Source organism: Syngnathus leptorhynchus, chromosome 12 (genome assembly GCF_054491065.1).
Source record: "Syngnathus leptorhynchus isolate UIUO chromosome 12, UIUO_Slep, whole genome shotgun sequence".
NCBI classification, from domain to species: domain Eukaryota; kingdom Metazoa; phylum Chordata; class Actinopteri; order Syngnathiformes; family Syngnathidae; genus Syngnathus; species Syngnathus leptorhynchus.
This window is the reverse complement of record NC_141206.1, coordinates 2,302,812-2,324,509: the sequence shown is the minus strand read 5'-3', so window position 1 is coordinate 2,324,509 and position 21,698 is coordinate 2,302,812. Positions and strand designations below refer to the sequence as shown.

Here is a 21,698-nt window from a genome sequence, read left to right as displayed (position 1 = left end):
CAGTGTTACGTTGCTAGGTGTGTGAATGCCCACTAAAAATATTATTATCAGAAAGTGAGGGCCCAAAAACTCAAATTTTTTTTTTGCAGATGCTCTGCTGAAAATGGAAAAAAAAAAGGACACTACCCAAATTATAATGATATGGAATGAAATATAACATTATAATAATTGACCTATTAAACATACAATAAATATATTAAAGACGCTGTAATTCAAGCGTGACGTTGTTTCTAAAGCTCACAACCGGGAAAGGACAGTGAAGGTGAGTGGAGACTAAATACGACCAACAGGCGGCGCCCATGATACCACTTTCGAGTAGGACCCAAATAAGGAAATGACGTCGAGCATCAACAGCGATGGTCGCAAATAGAAAACTCAAGACCTGACACCGGTACCGGTGGACGTGGGTTCGAGACGGAGTAATTGGGGTGTGAAGGTGACAAAGCAGAAGGTGAATCCAGATACGTTTTATGTGTTTCAGAGTTTGCATTTCACCTCGGAAACTATTTGTTATCGGCTAACGAGCTAGATGCTAAAATCAATGCTGTGTATATATGTAAAAAAACAACAACATTGCAACATGTGAGTACTACTCCAGTCGCCAGTTAATATGATTTGAGACAGTGTATTTAACTCGACTAAACGTGTGATTGTTTTAAAGTTAATGTAGGACTGACCATAGGTAGTTGTGTCGTTATTACCACGTGTGTGGAAAATGGAAATACTAAAAATGTTCCATCCCCATTTGAATGTCCCTCTATTTTGCTTTTAATTTAGTTGTGTGCATGGGGCGTCATCCATGCTGAATCTACAACTTGTAAATTGAGTATTTGTTTGAAGTATCGGTGAGTTTTGTTGGTCTGGTTACTGATTTCAAAATTGGAGATGACACCCCCAACACTCCTCGTGGAGTGTGCCCGTATTTGCATTGTCTTTCTCATGATTTCGTGGTTCTTTTGCCTAATTTTAACATAAGACCAGATTAAGTTATTGCTTGAGTTTAAGACAGAATGTGAAACGTATTAATTAACAATTACATTATCAAAGGAAAAAAAACTCACACAATCAGACTATTTTTCAACTAATGCCTTGAATGCATTGCGCTTCCACCAGAATGGGTGACACATCAGGAGAGACAAACTTCTATTCCAATGCTGAATGCTACTGGAAGGAGGTTCCGCCTACAGTGGACGGCATGCTGGGAGGCTATGGGAGGATCTCCACCATCGATATAAATGGATCCAAGGCTTTCCTTCGCAAATTCCTTGGTGTAAATTCTTTTGAAGCAATTCTTGTTGCACTGAACACACATGACATCCTGGGTTTGTGTGACAGGTTATTTTTTTAAGAAAAACTTTGCAGTTATGTAAAATAATCTATGCATAACTTGATACATTATATTAGGATTAATTTAAAAATACTTTTAACAACTATGAACACACTATTTTGACTTGTGACAATATAATCACCGAAAGTACCAAAAAACAAAGACTAATTTCTCCCATTAGAAAGAAAAGTTTGTTTCTAACTTTTACACTTCTTTAGTAATCAGTAGTGAAGCATGATTTGGTTTCCTCAAAAACACTGCTCTCGTACCAAAGTTGTTACAGTTAACAAAAACTAGCAAAATCTATAATTGGAAGAAAAAAAAAATTGTTAATAAAATAAAAACAACTCCAATAATAACTCCATCCATCCATTTTCTGAACCGCTTTGTCCCCACGGGGGTCGCGGGCGTGCTGGAGCCTATCCCAGCCGTCATCGGGCAGTAGTCGGAGGACACCCTGGACCGCTTGCCAGCCAATCGCAGGGCACGCAGAGATGAACAACCATGCGCACTCGCACTCATACCTAGGGACAATTTAGTCTTCAATCAGCCTACCAAGCATGTTTTTTTTGGGATGTGGGAGGAAACCGGAGTGCCCGGAGAAAACCCACACCGAGCCGCCTAACAGTAATAACTGAAACTGCAATTTATGTTCATAAAATTAACTATACATCAAGTGTAATTAATTTTCATCTTTTTTTTAATCTCAATTCATTTGTATTTATTTTCGATTACTGCATGGCTGTGAAGAAGGAAGGTTTAATAGAATTGTAGCTTACCTCATGCAATACTCTCACTTTTTTTTATGTGGAACTCCACTGAAACTGTATATTCAAATATAAAACAATAAAAATCAGACTAAAATATTAACAAAAATAAATAAAAACGAACATGCTTTAACATTTGTTTAAAATAAATGAAAAAAACAAAAAAGTTAAAATCATTTAAATACTAACTACAATGAAAAATCCCAAATCATCATGACCCCTGTTTCCTACAAAAAAAACGAGTGGTAAAAATAAGCTTGTCTCAGAACTCAGATTTTGACAGCAATTTTTTTTTGTGCTTATGGAAATCAAAACTGAGAAACGGCTGCTAGTAGTAAAAGTATTTTTTTACAGCTCTACAACCAAGAAATGCGCTGTGAGCCCTCCTGACTCATCGCATGTCAGCGTCTGTTTTTCACATGCCAGCCTAATAATAGCCACACACTGGATAGATGTCGAATCTTGCAACATCCCCTCAATGCATTATTGACACCTGTGGTTGTTTGTCATTGGCGCAGGAAGGGGAGGGCAAGACAAGCGCTGGCTGCGCTCTGGATTGCGGCGCGGGTATCGGGAGGATCTCCAAGCGTCTGCTGCTGCCTCTCTTCAAAACGGTTGACCTCGTGGACGTGACGCAGGAGTTCTTGGACAAAGCTAAGACGTACCTGGGAGAGGATGGCAAGAAAGTGGGCAACTACTTCTGTAGCGGACTGCAGGACTTTGTACCAGAGAGTGGACGCTATGATGTCATCTGGATCCAGTGGGTCATTGGTGAGTCTGGTCATCGTGTTCTGTTAGACTCTAACAAGACACTTCAATAGGTATTGCATAATCAAGTAGCTAGAGGTAGTAAATTACAATGGTAATCGAGATTTTGGAGTCACACTGAAATGGAACGCCCAACTACAGGCCACCTGACTGACATTCACCTGGTGGAATTCCTGCGGCGCTGCCACAAAGCCTTGCGGCCCAACGGCCTCATCGTCATCAAGGACAATGTTTCATACGAAGGGGTGGTGCCGGATGAGGTGGACAGCAGCGTGTGTCGAGATCTGAAAATAATCCACAGTCTGGTGAGCAGAGCGGGCCTTCGTGTCATCCACGAGGAGCAACAAGTAAACTTCCCAAAGGAGATCTTCCAAGTCCACAGTCTGGCTCTCCGATAAGAAATGCTTCATAACAAATGCAATTATATTTGTTAAGATGTTTCTAGTCCACAGTCCTGAAATTATGTGATGGTGTCCACTGTTCAGGATGTTTTCATCATTGAGGTCTGCTTCATCTCATCTGACTGTATCTTTGCTGCAGGTCTTATTTATTTTTCAACATATTTGTTCGTTCCGGGCTAAATACGTAATAGTCAAATCATTTTAACTCAGAGCTGATGGAGGTACATTGTGATGCTTTTCCAGTGGGACTGCGAATCAGAAATTGACCAATAATTTCAGCATTTTATATGTGAAAGATAAGATTACGTCATTTGCTGTGAGTGCAGGCCTTCCTTTGAACAGTCATTGCTTGTATAATGCATTTCAGACGACAGAATGTTTTACACAAGCCATCAGCTAAATTAAAAAAGCAGTCTGTTTCTCAGTACATTTTGATTCTATGTTGCAGATGACTTTGCAACTTACACAATTTTTACACAACTTAAAAATGGCATCAGTGAACTCACTCAATTCTTGTTGACATTGCATCTGAAACACTATAACCGATGGTTGGAAGGAGCCAGTAGAACATGACAGGAAATTAGCAACATTGCACTCACCACAATACTGGCATCAAAATAGGAGAATATTCAGTTATGAGGATTTTTTAACAATAAAAATGTATCAATTGACTGTTAACTTTTCCAATAGGCAATTAAGGACAGTAGGTGACTCGTGGCGCACTGGGTAGCACGTCCACCTCACAGTTAGGAGGGTGCGGGTTCGATTCCACCCTGTGTGGAGTTTGCATATTCTCCCCGTGTCTGCGTGGGTTTTCTCCGGGTGCTCCGGTTTCCTCCCACATCCCAAAAACATGCATGGTAGGCTGCACTCCAAATTGCTTCTAGGTGCGAGTGCAGATGGTTGTTCGTCTCTGTGTGCCCTGCGATTGGCTGGCAACCAATTCAGGGTGTCCCCCGCCTACTGCCCGATGACGGCTGGGATAGGCTCCAGCACGCCCGCGACCCCCGTGGGGACAAAGCGGATGGAATTAAGGACAGTTGAGCTGAATTTACACATAATGGTTCAAGTGACATGCATCATGAAGGCGTAGCGGTAAAAATTGCATGGACTCATATCTTCAGATAATTTGTATTCAGAACCCTTCAAATACCATTAAATATGGTAAATTAGAAAAGTTGGAAAATAAAATAATTCTAGATGGTGCAGGGTGGAGGTTACCCTATTTTACAATGTGGGTGGGGAGCATGAGTGCAATTGTTTAATATTTATTGTTGCTCATAGTTCACACTTGTTTTACACAGAACTTAGAGGTCTCTCTCTGTATGTGGGCGGTCAAATGTGTTCAGTGAAGTGGTTTTGTAAATGTTTGCATATCAGTCTCATAGTTGCAGGTTCGATTCTACCTATGATGCACTGCAGTGAGGCGGACGTGCGGGTTCGATTCCACTTCTGCCCCTCCCTGTGTGGAGTTTGCATGTTCTCCGCATGCCTGCATGGGTTTTCCCAAGAGACTCCGGTTTCCTCCCACATCCAAAACATGCTTGGTAGGCTGATTGAGCACTCCAAGTTGCCCATAGGTGTGACTGCGTGTGTGAATGATTGTTCGTTTCTGTGTGCTCTGTGATTGGCTGGCAACCAGTTCACGGTGTCCCTTGCCTAGTGCCTGATGACTGCTGGGATAGGCTCCAGCACGCCCGTGTTACTCGTGGGGACAAGCGGTATGTATGTATGGGTGGGTGTATAGCATCAAGCGCCGTGATGCTGTGACTCAAAAGAGTATAGAAAAAAGTAGTTGGATGAATAACAATAAAAAGAGGTTTTGGTACTTATTTATTGTTGCAGTGGCAGATGCCAAATGATATTGCATCCTTTTAAACCTTGTATTTTTAATTCAATGCATAGACATGCCCTATGCACCTCACAAGGCATGGCTTCAGTACTGGCACAATATAGCACATGCAGCGATTGTTGCTGCAGTGGAATGTGAATGTCGAAGGTCTGACACCAGCTGATCAGGACCAGGTCTCACTCTGGAATTTGCCAGACTTCTCCATGGCCGTCAACATCATCTCAGCATCCTCAGCAGATAGTCCTCCCTCTTGTTGGAACACCGCCATCAATGCTTCACACACACCATTTGGCATATCTTTAGCATTTCTGCACAGTTAGGAACACACTGTTAGGAAGCATTCATGTACATGGCAAGTGTGACCAAGTTAAGTTCTACATAAGACCTCACCCAGCGATGTAGAAGTAGGCCCCTTTATTTGCTATTAGGTCCCAAATTACCCCTGCATTTTCTCGTAAACAGTCCTGCACATAAACCTTTTCCTCCTGGAATGACAAACAAATATACTTTACATGAATCGTAGGCAGGCGCAGTAAAAAGGACGGAAGTGTACTGGTGTGACCTGGTCACGAGAGAAGGCGGTGAAGAGGGTTAACTGTCCAGCTTGGATCATATCCTTCCACTCTGTCCTGAAGTAGAAGTCTTTGGACTCAGATCGACAGCCGAAGAACAGGACATTGGCTGTAAAGTGAAAACATTATTACCAAGTCAAAGTCACCTGTCAATGTAAGAAGCTCGCAGAGGTGAAGTCGTCACCATTTTTACTCTCAGCATTCCTCTCCTGTAAAGCTGACCTGAAGGGCGCCACTCCTGTACCTGGTCCAACCATTATCACTGGGGTGTTTTTTTCCATGGGGAACCTAAGAGTTCCCTTTTTTACCCAGAGAGGCACGTAAACGTCTCCTGTATGAGAACAGTGGGGAAAAACATAAGGTCTGTGTCGTTGGGGCTTAGCTGACACAGCAATACTGTAAGGCAATTCTACTTGTATTTCATTAACAACAACAACAAAAGAGCTATTGTGTTGCATTATGATTTAACTGAAGCATTCTGCGAAAGCAACCCAAGAGGTTATTGAAACAAATAGGTAAAATGTTACGCCATGTCAATCACCGAATCTGATTGAGCATGCATTTTACTTGCTGAACTGATAGAACTGCAGGGAAATTGGCAGAAGAATAAGGAAGAACTAAAGACAGTTAAACAAGAGGCCTGGTAGAACATCACCACAAATGAAATCCAGAGTTTGATAAGGTCTATGTTCATGCTATAATTGACTACAAAGGATTTTCAAGCAAGTATTAAAAATGAAGGTTTGATTTATGATTGTTTATTCATTTCATTGATTTTGCTCCCTTGAGAAATTGGAAGCATAAATATACATGCCAATCTATTGTCGTGGTGTTTGAGAATTGTGTCCATATTCCATTACAGATAAAATGTTTAGTATAGCAATGAGATACAAAAAACTTATTTAACCTTATTTACATTCACTATTACTGAGGTGTGCACAAAGGTTTAAAAAAAAAACAACTAAGCAAATGACCTTTTGTGGGGTCAAGTGAAGCCAGCCAGGTGGAGCAGTGACCTCTTCGTGGTTTATGCATCTTCGTTTTGTATTTGACAACGGCAACCAGGATTTGAAGCCTGTGTGGGTGAACCTGTGTTTGAGACGCAATATCACAGTCACTTAACAGAATTAGTCATTCGAGTTTTTGTACTGAATTCGGGAAAGTACTCCTTGATGGTCGAACAGGAGAGAAAATGCTTGTTATTGTGTGTACCCAGAGAGAGGATGCGATGGAAAATGAACGAGGCTGAATCTCAGGGAAAAGATCCAGCAGGTAGTCAACTTTAAGTTGTGCTGTTGTATGGGGGAAGTCTGCCAAAACCTGAAGCACAAGAGTACATTCAGTTAGTGGATATGGACACAAAGCACTACATCCTTTATGGATCATATTCAGTATAAGACACGAAAAAGACGAGACAGTAGGCATACAACATCTTATTTATTGACCCTTGGCATCACCTCTAGTCCGGTGCGTCGTGGTCGGTTGCAGTAGGCGTGCAGTTCTTCCTGGCCTTCAGCTGAGCTGAACTCAGCCAACTTTTCACGCTCCAACTCATCATTGGAGAAGGTGGTGAGCAGTTCAAAAAAGGAGCGACGAGGCACGGCTGCGATGTCCAGGTAGCTCTCCACCAGGTAATGCAACGTGCACGGCTGACGAAGCCTCGCAGGAACTAAGCACACAGTGGGTATTAGTTAATTATTATCATCATTCACAGTTATCACTTAATTGTGAAACAAAAAGTCTCATGCCATCAAATTATTATTATTTTTTTTAAGAAGAGATGTGACCATCACGAAAGAATCAACATTGTATGGTGGATTAGTCTACTAAATGGAATGATGGGTGTTCAAGAACTTGTAAATACGCCATATTTTAGTAAGAAAACGTTCATGTAGAAAAATGAAAGGTGTGAGTGAACTGTCATTGTTAAAAAAAAATCTAAAAAAATGTCTTTGTTTGGAAAAAAAAACCTACTGATTTGGCACATTAATTGTTCTACAAATTGTCATACTCCATTGCTGTAGCTAGTTTATAATCATCAATCAAGCACAGATTTCCTTGACTTAGTATACATTTTTATGTGCTGTACAGTGGCTATAAAAAGCCTACACAACACCGTTCAAAGCTAGGTATTATAAGTTTTCAAACTTTTTTTCCAACCTTTAATGTGACCTATATCCTACAGTATCCAATTGAAAACCAACCTGAAATCTTTCAAGAGGGAAATTTTTATGCATACTGGAACAAATACTCGTACTAGACAAATGTAATGAGAGCCTGAAACTATCATTTGTGCATGCTTAGTACATTCCAAGATACTATTAATTTATATTAATAGCTTGGTTGTTGGTTGTCTGTGGCATATTGAGTAAAATGCACAAACACAATGAGTACACATACCTACCCGCTTTGCCATCTGTTGCTGTAAGAGAGAATCGAGTCTTTGGATCTAATCTCAATAGTCGACAGAATTCCTGAACATCTTCAGCTGCATTGCAAGAACGCATTACAACAACATCACCTGCAGTAAAACTACACAGAGCATCAACCAACAAAGGGTGAGTGATCTGAATTAGTATGTAAACCAAATTTAAATGGCAAGGTCAGACTTACTCTATGTTGGACCCCATGATGTCAAACTCAATGAGCCTCACATCTTGAAAATGATTCGGGTCAGTTACTCTCTCATTGGACAGCAGTTTAGCAGGAAAGGGATGTGATTGGGATAGGCCAGTTTGTTGTGTGGGAATTATTTGACAATCATCTGTCTTCTCATAGATATCATCCAGGAAATTAAATGTGTACGTTGGAGGAAGCCTGGTGAGAAATCAGTCCAGATTCATATATTTGGGGGAGGGGGTGGCTGAGGTCTTTGAGCTTTGACCAATAAATCTCACGTAAAAATAAATTAATTCAATTAGTAGTATATTGAAATAGGAGAGTACTCACGGCTCATCGTCCCTCAGTGGGGTCATATTTGCAATACCTGGGTACCGTGCAAATGCTATTTCCCAAAATGATTTTAGCCACACATCAATCACTGCATCAGGCCTGTTTGATAAAGACGTTTTGATATGACTGGAACATACAATATATGCACATACAGATTTGACCAAAAATGTTCTACCACCACCTAATGTAAGCATTAAACCACAGAAAGTTAAATATTGAGAGCTCACCCAAATTTAGAGTTCACACATACCCTAGGTCATTTTGGTCATCAGCTAGTCCAACCGGCAGCAGCAGAGTGGCACCCAACTGCGCAAGACGCTTGTATAGCTTCTTGGCCACGAAATTGAACCTAAAAATAAAAGGAGGAGATCCTTTCTAAAGAGAAATTCCAAATGAGCCTGCTAAAGAGAACAGTGAGAAAAAATTACTTTGGGTAAGAAGAGTCCCCCAGACCAAGTACGGCACAGTCCAGCTGACACAGACATCCAACTGGTAAAGATTTTTGGAAGAGAAACCTCCAGAAGCTCTTTGGAAAGAAATATAAATGAGCAAACTGGGCTTTATTGTATAAGTCCATTTGTCCTGATTAGAGATCCAAATGGTAAAAATTTTCTGAAGTGAAACCCCCAGAAGCTCTTTGGAAAGAAACATAAATGAGCTTTATCGTGTAAGTCCATTTGTCTCTAAAATTTGTACCTCAGCCAGTTAAACAGGGACTTCTAAATTATGTAATCATCATTTGCAAACTGATGCATTACCTTCATGTTGTCAGGAGGGTCTCCTTGGCCAGTGGTTGAGCAGACAAAAACAACCAGTGACTCAGAGATTAAGTTAGTCTGTTATATGAGAAGAAACACAATAGAGTACAACCTTTAGCATTAATCAATTACTGTAAATTATTGATCAATGTGTTGCTTCTGTTCTTCAAAAATGTATATTATACTTGACATAAGACATACAGTACTTGAAAAATGATAGTCAATTGTTGTAGTGTAGGAGATTAGAAGCCTGCAAGTATGCCTTCAAATTCAAGATCCTAAGTGGACGTTCAACCCACTAATGGAACTTAAAATTCATTTTTAAATCTCAGGTCATACAGAGATCCTGAAAAAAAGTAAACTATCATTGGTCCAATTTCGAAACCAAATATTAACAAAACTTACAACATTGTAGTCATCAAGTGACGACAAATGCACTCGCAGGCGCTTTCTGATGGCCTGCCAGGCAATCCTCTGGGCTGTGTCCTGGGCTGTCCCAGTCTGACTCCCAAAGAGGATGAGCAGAGCAGGGACCGACATTGTGACTGAAAGAGTAGTAAGAATTTAAGAATGCACTTGAATTGAGATAGTTAAGGTAAAACAAAAGCATCAGTGCATAGCACAATGTCCCAAATTCAACATGTCACCCCAAACTAAATTGGAAAAATAAGACTGTCTCATACATAAAAAGTGAAAATCAATCAAGTCAGAGTGCATTGGCTATTAATACACATTAATAATAATTCATTTTACGATTATGCAAATTTTATCATTATGGAGTACAATGATCGTACTTGTCATTGATTGCATAGCTCTACGATCAAGTCTTCTAAGTAAACTCATCACCAGTGTTTTTCTTTTAACCAGCACAAAGATGGATAGCACTAAGTAACTACATTTACTCTTGTTACACTAACATGGGTACCTTACTCATCACTTTTACATGAGCACTATTACTTCTTTATCAAGAGCTGCAATGTGTATTCAGTGCACTGTCTATATCTATGTGCACACTATGTTTAAATACTGTATAGCTGTATATACAGACAATATTTGAATTAGCATGTTGCTATTTTATAATTGTGACTATTTGAAGTTTGTTTTTTTACGGAATACTTACTCAAGAAATTATTAGTAGGCCTCCCTTTTACGGTTACTTGAGTCATGATTTTATCAGGTAACAGTACACCTAAGCTACAAAAAATACATCAAGTCTTGCATGACATCGATCGTTTTCAAAACCGAACTAAAAATATTCACCTTCAAATTATTTGCGCAGTGATTACAATACCCTATTACGTGACCAATTGTGCGTAGCAATCTTACACGACATATCTTCATACGAAATATTGCTAGCGAATAGCAGGATAAGATAATATATTATCCACTTGTATATCTGCTTTTTTTCTCAGTTTATGCATGTATACCAAAGTATCCAAAAATACCAGGCACTTACGGTTCTTGGTACCATCAATAATGATGAGAATCGCTTTAAAAAAAAGGTCCTACTAAGTCCCAGTGTGAAGTTCAGTGTTTGTCATACCCGGCAAGACCGTCACACTTTACGGTAAAAAAAAAAAAAAGCCAGTCTGTGGTTGGACAGTGAATGACGATATGTTCAATGGTCGAAAAATGATCGGAATTTTGGCTTTTCACAGCTTTTTGCCAGGTCCTCGCTGCACTTTTAGAATAAAATAAATGACTAGAATAGATTGGACTTAATGAGGCTGAGGGGTTTCATTAGTGATCATTTCTTTAAAATTTGTTTTTGTTTCAAGGTGGTATAGGAGATAAACATTGCTGGTTATTTGTACACCAAAATAGACCGTGTTTATAAGAAAACAAGAAGCCAAAAATCCATTAACGTTTTATTGATGATGCTCATCAATTAGTTTCAAATATTATAACAGCAACATAGATATATATAGATATATATACATCGATTACACGGGAAGTAAAAGAAAGTGGTTTATATTTTCATAACACATTTTGACATGTTACATGTACAGTTCAGTACGTAAGAGCACTTCAGAGATTATAACAGTTAGTTATGGCTGCAAACAGGATTTGTTAGTCGATAGTCCATAGTCCATTGCTGGCGTTGGCCAAAAACCCCATAAGTCACATTTTGGTGAATTTCATATTCTTTCAAAAATCTTTATTTTTTGGGCAATTCTGAGTCCTGAAACATATATGTTACCTTTACAAATTATTGATCATTCTAAAGTGTTTTCATTATACAATACTAATAGTTGAACTAACCTGTGAATTTTGGGGTCTCCTGAAAAGTGATTATTTTGGAGATACGAAGATTCCACCTGACGCCAGCAATGTGCATCACACATAAAATATAGAAAATAAAAGTGTCAATTGTCCAAAACATGAATTAGGCTGGAGGGCCTGGCTGTCAGAATTACTGCAAGTCCTCCCCAATACAGGGGACTGCAGAGTGCACAATATCAGTGTTATTACTAGTTGGTTGGTTTACAGTTTACAGAATGTTTGTGTGTTTTACAAGAATGTATACACCGATCACTAAAGCACTACATACCACCAAGCGTAAGTTTTTTAAGGTGCTTTAAGCATTTTTCCCTGCTGCGAATTTGTTGAAAATAGAAGAAATGCTAGGAATAACCAGCAGTAACCTCTGAGAGTCATGGTCAGCATAAATAGAAGTAGTATCAGTATCAGGACTACTATCTCAATAAAATCGCCCAAATGGAAAAAGAATGATGAACAAATATTAAAATAACTATTACTGTATAATTTATGAATCAAGTGATATCTAATGTCTGTTTTGGACACTGCATCATGTGTCTTTCATCAAAATGAGAGCTCTGTCTGATATTTTGGTCAACTCAAAGAGTAATGTGTCATGAATATTAGGTACAGTACAGCTCTCAGTACATTTTTAAGCAACAGCAAACGATGACAACAATAATGGTCTCTGTTAAAGTAGAATATTTGACAAATTTCTTGTATTGGATATTACATTGCGCAAGTGCTCATGATGTTATGGTTGGTCAGTGTTAGTTGGCTTACATAGGTGGGTATGTTATTTTGGTTTACAGAAATAAAAGGTACCATAAAGAAGCAAATAAACTATTTTCAGAAAAAGGCACAATGTGTACAGAAGTAAAAACAAATCAATTTAAACAATTAGTAAAGGATGAGGCATGAAATAATAATAAAAAACAATTTCGCCCAGATTGCGGCTCGGTGGGGCAGTGGGTAGCACATCCGCCTCACAGTTAGGAGGGTGCGGGTTCGATTCCACCTCCGATCTCAAATGAAAGCTAACACACAAACTACAAGGTTAAAGATTAAAATGTAAAACAATCCAATACTGCACAAGTTTTAATGCATTAAATTCATGTGGAAATCTAGAAGTTTAGATGGTAGCTTTTTTAATTTACTTTATCTGTATTTCTATGGGCGGCTTGGTGGCGCACTGGGTAGCACGTCCGCCTCACAGTTAGGAGGGTGCGGGTTCGATTCCACCTCCAACTCTCCCAGTGTGGAGTTTGCATGTTCTCCCAGAGCCCGCGTGGGTTTTCTCCGGGCACTCCGGTTTCCTCCCACATCCCAAAAACATGCTTGGTAGGCCGATTGAGCACTCTAAATTGCCCCTAGGTGTGAGTGCGGATGGTTGTTCGTCTTTGTGTGCCCTGCGATTGGTTGGCAACCAGTTCAGGGTGTCCCCCGCCTACTGCCCGATGACGGCTGGGATAGGCTCCAGCACGCCCGCGACCCCCGTGGGGACTAAGCGGTTCAGAAAATGAATGAATGAATGAATGAATTTCGCCCAGTAATGCAACATAAACTTTTTGGTTAATACAAATGGCTCAGCATTTCGAAAACCTACTCAAAGCGTGTCTGCACATGAACTCACAGCAGCATTGTCATCATGCATATTCAAAGGGGAAAAAGTCAATAAGCCACATTTGCTTCTAACTATGATAAAGGCGTATGCGCTGTGATATGGTGCTTCGACACAGTGGGCAGTTTAGGAGGGCGTCACTACAGACTTGACAACAGCAAGCATGGCCGCATGGCAGAAATATGACTTGAGCCTGGAGAGAAGCACAAAAAACAATAATTCATTAGATAACATGTGTAAAAGGTCATCCAGGTTTGCAACTATACAATATGATACAATATATATATATATATATATATATATATATATATATATATATATATATATATATATATATATATATATATATATATATATAATTTATGCATGTATGTATGTATGTATGTATGTATGTATGTATGTATGTATGTGTGTGTGTATGTGTGTGTGTGTGTATGTGTGTGTATGTGTGTGTATGTGTGTGTGTGTGTGTGTGTGTGTGTGTGTGCGTTTGTTTGTTTGTTTGTTTGTTTGTTTGTTTGTTCATTCATTCATTCATTCATTCATTTTACCCCTGTTTCCATGCAGACCACACATTCGGAGCCTCCTGGTCCCTCCACTGGACTCGGGGCTGATGGTGTAATGGGGGTACCCGGAGTGAGTGGCGGGCTTGGGATTATGGTGCTGGAGGTGTTGGAAACTGATGGAAAGAAAGAAGAAGACGGCTCTGGAGCAGGAACTTCTTCGCTCTGCTCCACCACCTTACATGCACCTAAGAATGGAGGTGATATGCAAATATCAGTAAAACATAAAACAAAACATAGTGGATCTACTGACAATGTGTTGCCTTAGAAGTTGGATATTAAACGTTAAACCACAACGGTAGTCAAACTTACATCTCATGAGCGTCATCCGTGACTCTCTTATCGTGGGGCTAAAAACAAATTGTTCAATTCGGTTTTGCACATCAAATATGAATTGCTCTCAAATGTACCACAAAAATGAGATGAAGTTTGACAAAGTCAGGCACTATAGAGACAAAGTGCATCTGTCAAGTTTTTAATATTTCTGTTGTGATCCTGAAAACACCTGTAATAATACAACTGTTTGAAATGTATATTATATATTGTATATTAGGCATGTAACAATTCAAAAATGAATTTAATCATAATAATAAATAATGTATCTGATTTATATTGCGCTTTTATATAATATGAAATTCTTAAGTATGGGGATGTTTTAAACACAGTAGGAACATGGAAAAAAATTGACCTGGTATTCCTTTATTATCACCATAATCAGTGATACTAAATGTACCGTAATTTTCGGACTAAAAGTCGCTCCGGAGTATAAATCGCACCAGCCATTAAATGCACAATAAAGTGAAAAAAACATATATAAGTCGCACCGGAGTATAAGTCGCACTTTTGGGGCAAATTTGTCAAAATCCAACACCAAAAACAGACATGAATCAGCAACAACAGGCTAAATGATACGGTATGCTAACGTGACATATACACAAACGAGGAACTGAGAACGGGCCTGACATAACATTCAAAGTTATTCAAGTAAGTATTACATAAATAACACATTTATCAAACCATCTGTGTCACTCCAATTCATTAAATCCATTGATCGTGCTTTATGTAAACAATGCCGCGTATGCGCCGCATATGCTGATGTCGGACCCGTTGTAAATTGCATTTCTAATTATTCCACAGACCCATATAACGATATATAAAGTATATTTCAAATAACTATCATATTACAACAATATTATCAAACCATCTGTGTCACTCCAAATCATTAAATCCATCGATCAAATTCCTCGTTCTTTATGTCAACAAAGCCGCGCGTGCGCTGCAGAAATCAAGTATATAACTATGTTGTAGCGTTAACAAAGTACCAGGAAAGACGTGGGTTTAGATAACAACACTATTATAAAACCATCTGTGTCACTCCAAATCATGAAATCCATCGATCAAATTCCTCATTCTTTATCTCAACAACGCCGCGCGTGCGCTGCAGAGATCTAGTATATAACGATATTGTAGCGTTAACAAAGTACCAGGAAAGACGTGGGTATGGTAAACGGCTCTTTATTTAACAAAACATAAGTTCAACGAGCCAACAACTACTGAACCTCCAGCCACGGAGGTGGAAGAGAGCTCCATAAAAAGGACCGGGCGTGCGTAAAAGCCATGTCCGAACCCCATCCACTGTCCCCGGACAGCCACCCGGCCGAGCTCCGGCCCCCGACTTCCATCCACAGAGATGAAAGAGAGCTCCCGTCGAGAAGGACCGGGCGTGCGTAAAAGCCATAATAGTTTTTCAAACCTTCTGTGTCACTCCAAATCATTAACACCTTCAAACTCTTCGTCCTCCGTGTCACTTACAAACAAAGCCGCTAATGATGCCGGTAGTACGTGTGGCCCTTCGTCATCCCGTGATCGAATCCTTTGCCTTATATGCAAACAACCGCCGCAAGGCACCGGTGACGTCACTTGCAGTTCAAATTACAGTAATCCCTTGCGACATCGCGGTTCGTTTATCACGGTTTCACTACATTGTGGATTGTTGAGTTTTGAAAATTTGTGAAAAAAAATCACATTTAAGTCGCTCCTGAGTATAAGTCGCCCCCCCCACCCAAACTATGACAAAAACCGCGACTTATAGTCCGAAAATTACGGTAAAACGTGTGCATGCATGTTTTACCTTCAATCTTGCGTTCTTGAGCCCAGTTCAGAAGAGCTTTTTGGATGCCACCTTCAGTAATGCCGATCTACAAAAAACAAGGTGGAGGATTATGAGCCAAAAAATCATAAAAGCGTTCAATTTTCAACTTTAATATATATGAATATATTTTCCCCTTGAAAAAATTGATAGAAAAAAGGAATTATGTTTTAGTTTGTTGCAAGCTTTCAGTATATAGAGTTGAAAAGACTAGAATGGCGTACAGTATATTGTGCTTGACAAATTTATCACCACCAAATTGTATTGTTAATACCGTAGATGACCGCCAATACCATAGGGACAGCCAACTTAAATGCTGGAGGAGGTAAAAATTTTCTTCTGTTTTATAGAGGGGCCGGCCACACAGGACCACACACTATAACATGTATGACAAAAATATAATTTTGAATATTGACAAAATAAGTGCAAACGCATGTTCTCTTGCATTTTCTTTCTCACAAAAAGCAAGTCGCTCAAAATTTTAATACTATTGACTATATCCTATGTTTGTCTTGCATATCATTCCAAATATGCAATAAAATAATTAGGCCTACTCGCATCGTAGTGAGACCCAGAAATTCATTTTTGTCCTCGGAAGAGGACGTATGTTTTTGGTCCATATCTATGCATGCCACTGTGTTGGTTCCTTTTGGCCCTTACAAAGGACACCCTCGGCTTTTCACTTTTGCCATCACAGAGTGCTGATGTCCTCTCAGAAGGACATACAGTGGAGCCTCGGTTTTCGAACGTCCCTCTGTCATATAATGCGACCAGCGCGGTGCAGTTGCGCGGTCGGCGGCACGCTACGGTTGCGCGTTCAGCAGTACACTGCAGTTGCGCGATCGGACAAAATTAAGATCCCTGCGCACTGAGGTCCAATTAAATTTTGGAAAGTACATCAGGACTTTAAAAATATTTTCTACATTTCAGCGACAGCTCTGTCACAATAATACGACCAGCGCGGTGCAGTTGCGCGGTCGAAGACGCGCTACGGTTGCGCGAACGGTTGCGCATTCGGCGGTGCGCTACAGTTGCGCAATCGGACCAAATTAAATTTCCTGCGCACTGAGGTCCACTTAAATTTTGGAAAGTACATCAAGACTTTAAAAATATTGTCCAAATTTCAGCGGCCGCTCTGTCGCAATAATGCGTCCAGCGCGATGCTGTTTCGTGGTCCGCGACGCGCTAAGTTGCGCGTTCGGCGCTGCGCTGCAGTTGCGCGATCGGACAAAAATGCGCAAATGAAAAAATGACGCGTTTTTTTGCTTGGAACAGATTTAAAAAAAATTCCATTATTTGTAATGGGAAAACATGATTCGGAATTCGATTGAGTCACTTCTCGAACAGCCTTCTGGAACGGATTGTGTTCGAAAACAGAGGCTCCACTGTATTGTAAAAATTGAATAAAAACATGTTTTTTCACCCTTAAGAATTGTATGGTGTAAAAAAATGAATTCAATAACATTGTTTTCCTCTGAGTCTCAGGAGGATAGGGCAGTATCAGTAAGCAAAACTAAGTCATGTTTGCCATCTACTCACGAATAGTGACATTACAAATTAAAACTAAAAAAGTCGGCTGCTGCACACTTGCGGTTCGGCACTTACAAATGAATGATCATCTGCATTTGTTTGGACTTTTTTTGGCATGGGGATTAATCAAGGGGCAACTCAAATTGTGGTTGAGGGCCGCATGCAGTTGCCCATCCCTGCCTTAAATTAACAGCACTCGAAATTACTTATATCAAATGCACACATGCTCTGACAAACACAAGTCATGTGTCCATCCTAAAATTAAAATTTCAATTATTGTTATCTTTGCAACTATACAGCATTAGCACATATAAAGTCAGTATTTAATGACCACATATCAAGGAGAAATCTATCCATTTCTAAATAGTAGTACAGACCTTCTTGAGGTCAGATGAGTTCATGTGGCGAAGGGCCCCGGTAGTCACACGATGGTGAGCCATGATGGGCAAGTAATGCTGTGCCGACAGTTTGCACAGTAGATTTACTAACTCTTTTTCCACACCAGCTTCCTGTCATAAAACACATCAGAAAAAATGTGTTCTCGATGCTCCAGCATATCAGATATGTTCTGTGTGGCACAGTACCTGCATTCGCAGTGATAATGGCTTGGCATCCAGCAATCTCTGGTACTGAATCATCCAGTAGTTTTGCTGGGTGGACTCTGACTTCAGCTCCATTTCCGCCTAGAAAACCAAAACTGATTAATGCTGTCATTAGAAGGAAATGCTACTGCTGCATGTCAGATGATATCACAATTCCTCTACAATGAAATGAGATGAAGTCACACAATTTTTTCTCATGGTAACATTTGAATATTTTTAGCTGTAGACAAGCATTACAATTATCTATAAGAATGTCGTATTGTGATAAATTCAATAGTGCAATGCAAAAGCAAAACTCATATTAACCAAATTGAAATACTGTAAATTTCTATAAGCTTATACTATAAGCCGCAAATTTTTTCTCAAATTTTGAACCCTGCGGCTTATAGTCTGGGGCGGCTTATATAGGTTTTTTTCCGTGATTTTTCTCATGACTAATACACATACACTCATAAAAAGGCCGTGGGCCGCTGTTGTGCTGTTATGTTAATAAAAGTTATGCGTCCCTAAATAATTATCTCTTTCCTGACAATCATTTGTGTGTACATTCTCTTACAAATGGTAAGTGAACAGCCATCAGGGGGAGCTCGAGCAGAAAAGGTAAGAGTGAGAGAGGTGGAATATATGCGTCGAGGAAGACAGTAGTGGCGCGTTTTGCAATAGGAAAGTTGGTGTAAACTAAGCCCAAAGATGGAAAACAACGGAAGGCCTGTGTGTGACGCAGCTTTCAAGTTAAAAGCCATTGAGCTGGCTGATAAAGAAGGGAACAGAGTGTTTGCACGTCAACTTGGCATTATTGAGGCGATGGTGAGACGGTGGAAACGGCATCGGGAAGCACTGCAACGATGTAAAAAGACGACGAAAGCTTTCAGAGGTTTTAAAAGCCAGTGATCCGAACTGGAAAACATTCTTGAAGACTGGGTGAACACACAGAGAGCGGATGGGCTAGGTGTTTCCACCGTGCAGATCAGATCACTACCGAAAAGAAATATCAAGATTTCAAAGGAGGAGCGTTATGGTGTTGGCGATTTAGCGAGTTAGCTTGGATGACCAGCGGCGAGAAATCCTTCACAAAAACTGGACACATGCGAAGAGCAACTTTCACACAAGTCTGCCAGTGGATCCTGACAGCGTGGAGCAGTGTGAAAAAATTCACCATGACGGGGAGGACAGCACAAGCTCAGGAGTGAATTTGCCTCAGGACGAGAGTGACGATGAAAGCGACAACCAAAGAGAGAATGAGAAAGAGTGTTCTGACGTACATCTAGCGCTATTCCACTCGGACATTGAGGAGGAATATTTTGCTGGTTTCAGTGGACAGGAGGAATATTTTGCTGCTTTCAATGGACAGGAGGAAGACAGTGACTTTGTTGACTGTTTTTTTTTTGTTTTTTTTTTGCTCGCCTAGTTAGTGCTGTTACTTCTGTGTGTACAACAAGATGTTAATGTTATTAAAACTTTAGCCCAGCTCGTATTAAATGTTACTTGTTTAAAACGAAATGTTAGTGTGATTAAAACTTTAAAAATGCTTTCTGTGTACAGTCTTTTTTTGTGAATAACTCGTGCGCACGTGCGGCTTATGGTCCGGCTGCGGCTTGTATTAAAAAAAAAAAATGAAATACCCACGAATTTTAGCTGGTGCGGCTAATACTCCGGTGCGGCTTATAGGTAGAAATTTACGGTATTTCATGATTTTTACTTTATCATAATTTTGATGCTTATAGCCTACAGCTAACAAAGGTTCCCAAATCACCATTTCAAGAAATAGAAATATTACATAAATCAATTAACGGTGGATGCCCCACCATGAGTAGCCTGTGAGTCAGTTCTACAAATAGCCGAGTTAATCATAATGGGATATTGTGATTTTATTGTGATGTTGCAGAAGTGATCACTTGATAATATAAATGCTTTCAGGAACTAAAACAAATGTGTCTTAAAAAAAACGGATATTCAACTCATTCTACCTTGTTAAATAATTGTTATATTTTTTGGCTGAAATAATAACATGTCATAACAACATATAATTAAAGGTAATTTGAACAAATTAGTTGTTTCAATAGTACTGGTGGTAGCCCTTCGCATGAAGCAGTAGCCAGATAGTAGCTCTCAATTTTAAAAAAAGTTGGTAAAACCTGGTGTGAGTGATATTCTGACATTCTGAAATTATAGCAGGTCTAATTCGCAAATTTTGCATAGCTTTATAAGATTAGAGTTTCCCTGATTTTTTTGTTTGAATTCAAAGTTTAATGGTGTTAAATTTCAGCAATTCTTGTGGATCTAAAACAAATACAGAACAATTTAGACTTGTTCAAATATACTAGAATTTACACAGCATATCCACAATTGACTATATTGAGTTCGAATGGGGGGCGGGGGTTGTCAAACCACTGATAGCCTCTTAAAAAAAATGCACCTCACAGTTCGGTTTACTCACCAGAACTTGCAGTAGTTCTTGCTCTCTCTGGTGCTTCTGTTTCAGCAGTTGTTGCAACAAATCACCAAGACTTGTCCGCTGGTTCACAAGCACTTCCTGCATAAACAGACACACGCACAACAACATTGACAAGGTACAATAATTTGGGTTCAGCCATAATTCATTCAAACATCTTATTAACTAGAGAGTAGTTTTGGACTGGTTTTGTCCAAGAGACCACCATTATAACCAAAAAACAACTCAGTGAAAACAGCTTTGGCGGAATACTATTTTATTTTGCACCAAAGGAGGATAGAGCTATACAGGATATTTGTCTGTATGTCTATTTTGGGAATCTCAGCTACATTTGACATAATTTGGATAGTAAATGATTAACAAAATCAGCTGGAAAACAAATCAAGTCTAAATAACAAATAAATTTTATTTTTTAAAATGTTACAATTATTTCCCATTTCCAATTTTATGGACAACCTGCAATACCGCCACGGATCACTAAAGGGCCGCAAACCACCGGTTGACAGTTCTGATACAAAAGCCTTAAAAATCAAAACAAAGAACATCTTCCACAATTATAGAGGGTCTGAATTAAAAATTGTGAGGTCTTTAAATGGTTGCCCAGTCCAAGGTGTTATATTCACTGGGATTTTGTTTGGTTCATACTCTACATGTCATGTATTTCAAGTTTGAGTTTGAACTATAAGGGATAAAGTAGTTGCCCTTAAGATAAAGTCATCCTTGTCCGAGGAATAAAATAAGCTACCTAAGTACCATCTTAAACAGTATGTCACTTATGTATGTGTGTACTAAGTTCATTTTGTCTTCACTTGTAAATTAGTTGACTGGTTCTTTTATCACAGACATATCATTTAGGTTGTTTTATTTACCTAACATGTTTCGGCGTGTACTTTCGACTTCATCATTATTTACCTGACATGTTTCGGTGTGTACCGTAATTTTCGGACTATAAGTCGCGGTTTTCGTCATAGTTTGGGTGGGGGGGGGCGACTTGTACTCAGGAGCGACTTATATGTGATTTTTTTCACAAATTTTCAAAATTCAAAATTCTGCGATGAAGTGAAACCGCGATAAACGAACCGCAATGTAGCAAGGGATTACTGTCATTTGAACTGCAAGTGACGT

At 39.5% G+C, this 21,698-nt stretch overlaps 3 protein-coding genes across 6 annotated transcripts in view; 1 reads left to right on the top strand and 2 right to left on the bottom strand.

Moving 5' to 3' along the window:
- Positions 1-314: 314 nt before the first annotated feature.
- On the top strand, positions 315-3,896 carry ntmt1 (N-terminal Xaa-Pro-Lys N-methyltransferase 1). 2 transcript variants are annotated; one of them, XM_085926273.1, is made up of 4 exons: positions 315-451; positions 1,114-1,270; positions 2,613-2,865; positions 3,004-3,896. In XM_085926273.1, exons 2-4 carry the CDS (start codon positions 1,115-1,117, stop codon positions 3,258-3,260), a joined length of 666 nt encoding a protein of 221 aa, XP_085782399.1. In that variant the 5' UTR covers positions 315-451; position 1,114; the 3' UTR covers positions 3,261-3,896. The 2 variants fall into 2 exon arrangements, with proteins under 2 accessions (XP_085782399.1, XP_085782398.1); XM_085926272.1 differs by lacking the exon at positions 315-451 and adding an exon at positions 472-582.
- A 1,190-nt stretch (positions 3,897-5,086) lies between these two features.
- Positions 5,087-10,952, bottom strand: ndor1 (NADPH dependent diflavin oxidoreductase 1). Of its 2 annotated transcripts, none has more exons than XM_085926122.1 (15): positions 10,854-10,952; positions 9,803-9,942; positions 9,398-9,475; positions 9,068-9,165; positions 8,890-8,988; positions 8,637-8,738; positions 8,301-8,504; positions 8,092-8,219; positions 7,145-7,356; positions 6,900-7,007; positions 6,662-6,776; positions 5,872-6,018; positions 5,678-5,796; positions 5,506-5,600; positions 5,087-5,423 (listed from the first exon to the last, which is right to left on the bottom strand). In XM_085926122.1, the coding sequence occupies exons 2-15, from the start codon at positions 9,935-9,937 to the stop codon at positions 5,279-5,281; spliced, it is 1,785 nt and encodes a 594-aa protein (XP_085782248.1). In that variant the 5' UTR covers positions 9,938-9,942; positions 10,854-10,952; the 3' UTR covers positions 5,087-5,278. The 2 variants fall into 2 exon arrangements, with proteins under 2 accessions (XP_085782248.1, XP_085782247.1); XM_085926121.1 differs by lacking the exon at positions 10,854-10,952 and adding an exon at positions 10,518-10,803.
- A 571-nt stretch (positions 10,953-11,523) lies between these two features.
- lrsam1 (leucine rich repeat and sterile alpha motif containing 1) overlaps positions 11,524-21,698 on the bottom strand; it is a 30,168-nt gene continuing 19,993 nt past the window's right edge. For both annotated transcript variants that reach the window (XM_085926353.1, XM_085926354.1), the window contains exons 20-25: positions 20,559-20,654; positions 18,104-18,202; positions 17,897-18,028; positions 15,972-16,038; positions 13,829-14,028; positions 11,524-13,470 (exon numbers count right to left, since the gene is read on the bottom strand). In XM_085926353.1, the coding sequence (XP_085782479.1) occupies positions 13,348-13,470; positions 13,829-14,028; positions 15,972-16,038; positions 17,897-18,028; positions 18,104-18,202; positions 20,559-20,654 (717 nt within the window). In that variant the 3' untranslated portion in view covers positions 11,524-13,347. The remainder of the gene's footprint in view (positions 13,471-13,828; positions 14,029-15,971; positions 16,039-17,896; positions 18,029-18,103; positions 18,203-20,558; positions 20,655-21,698) is intronic.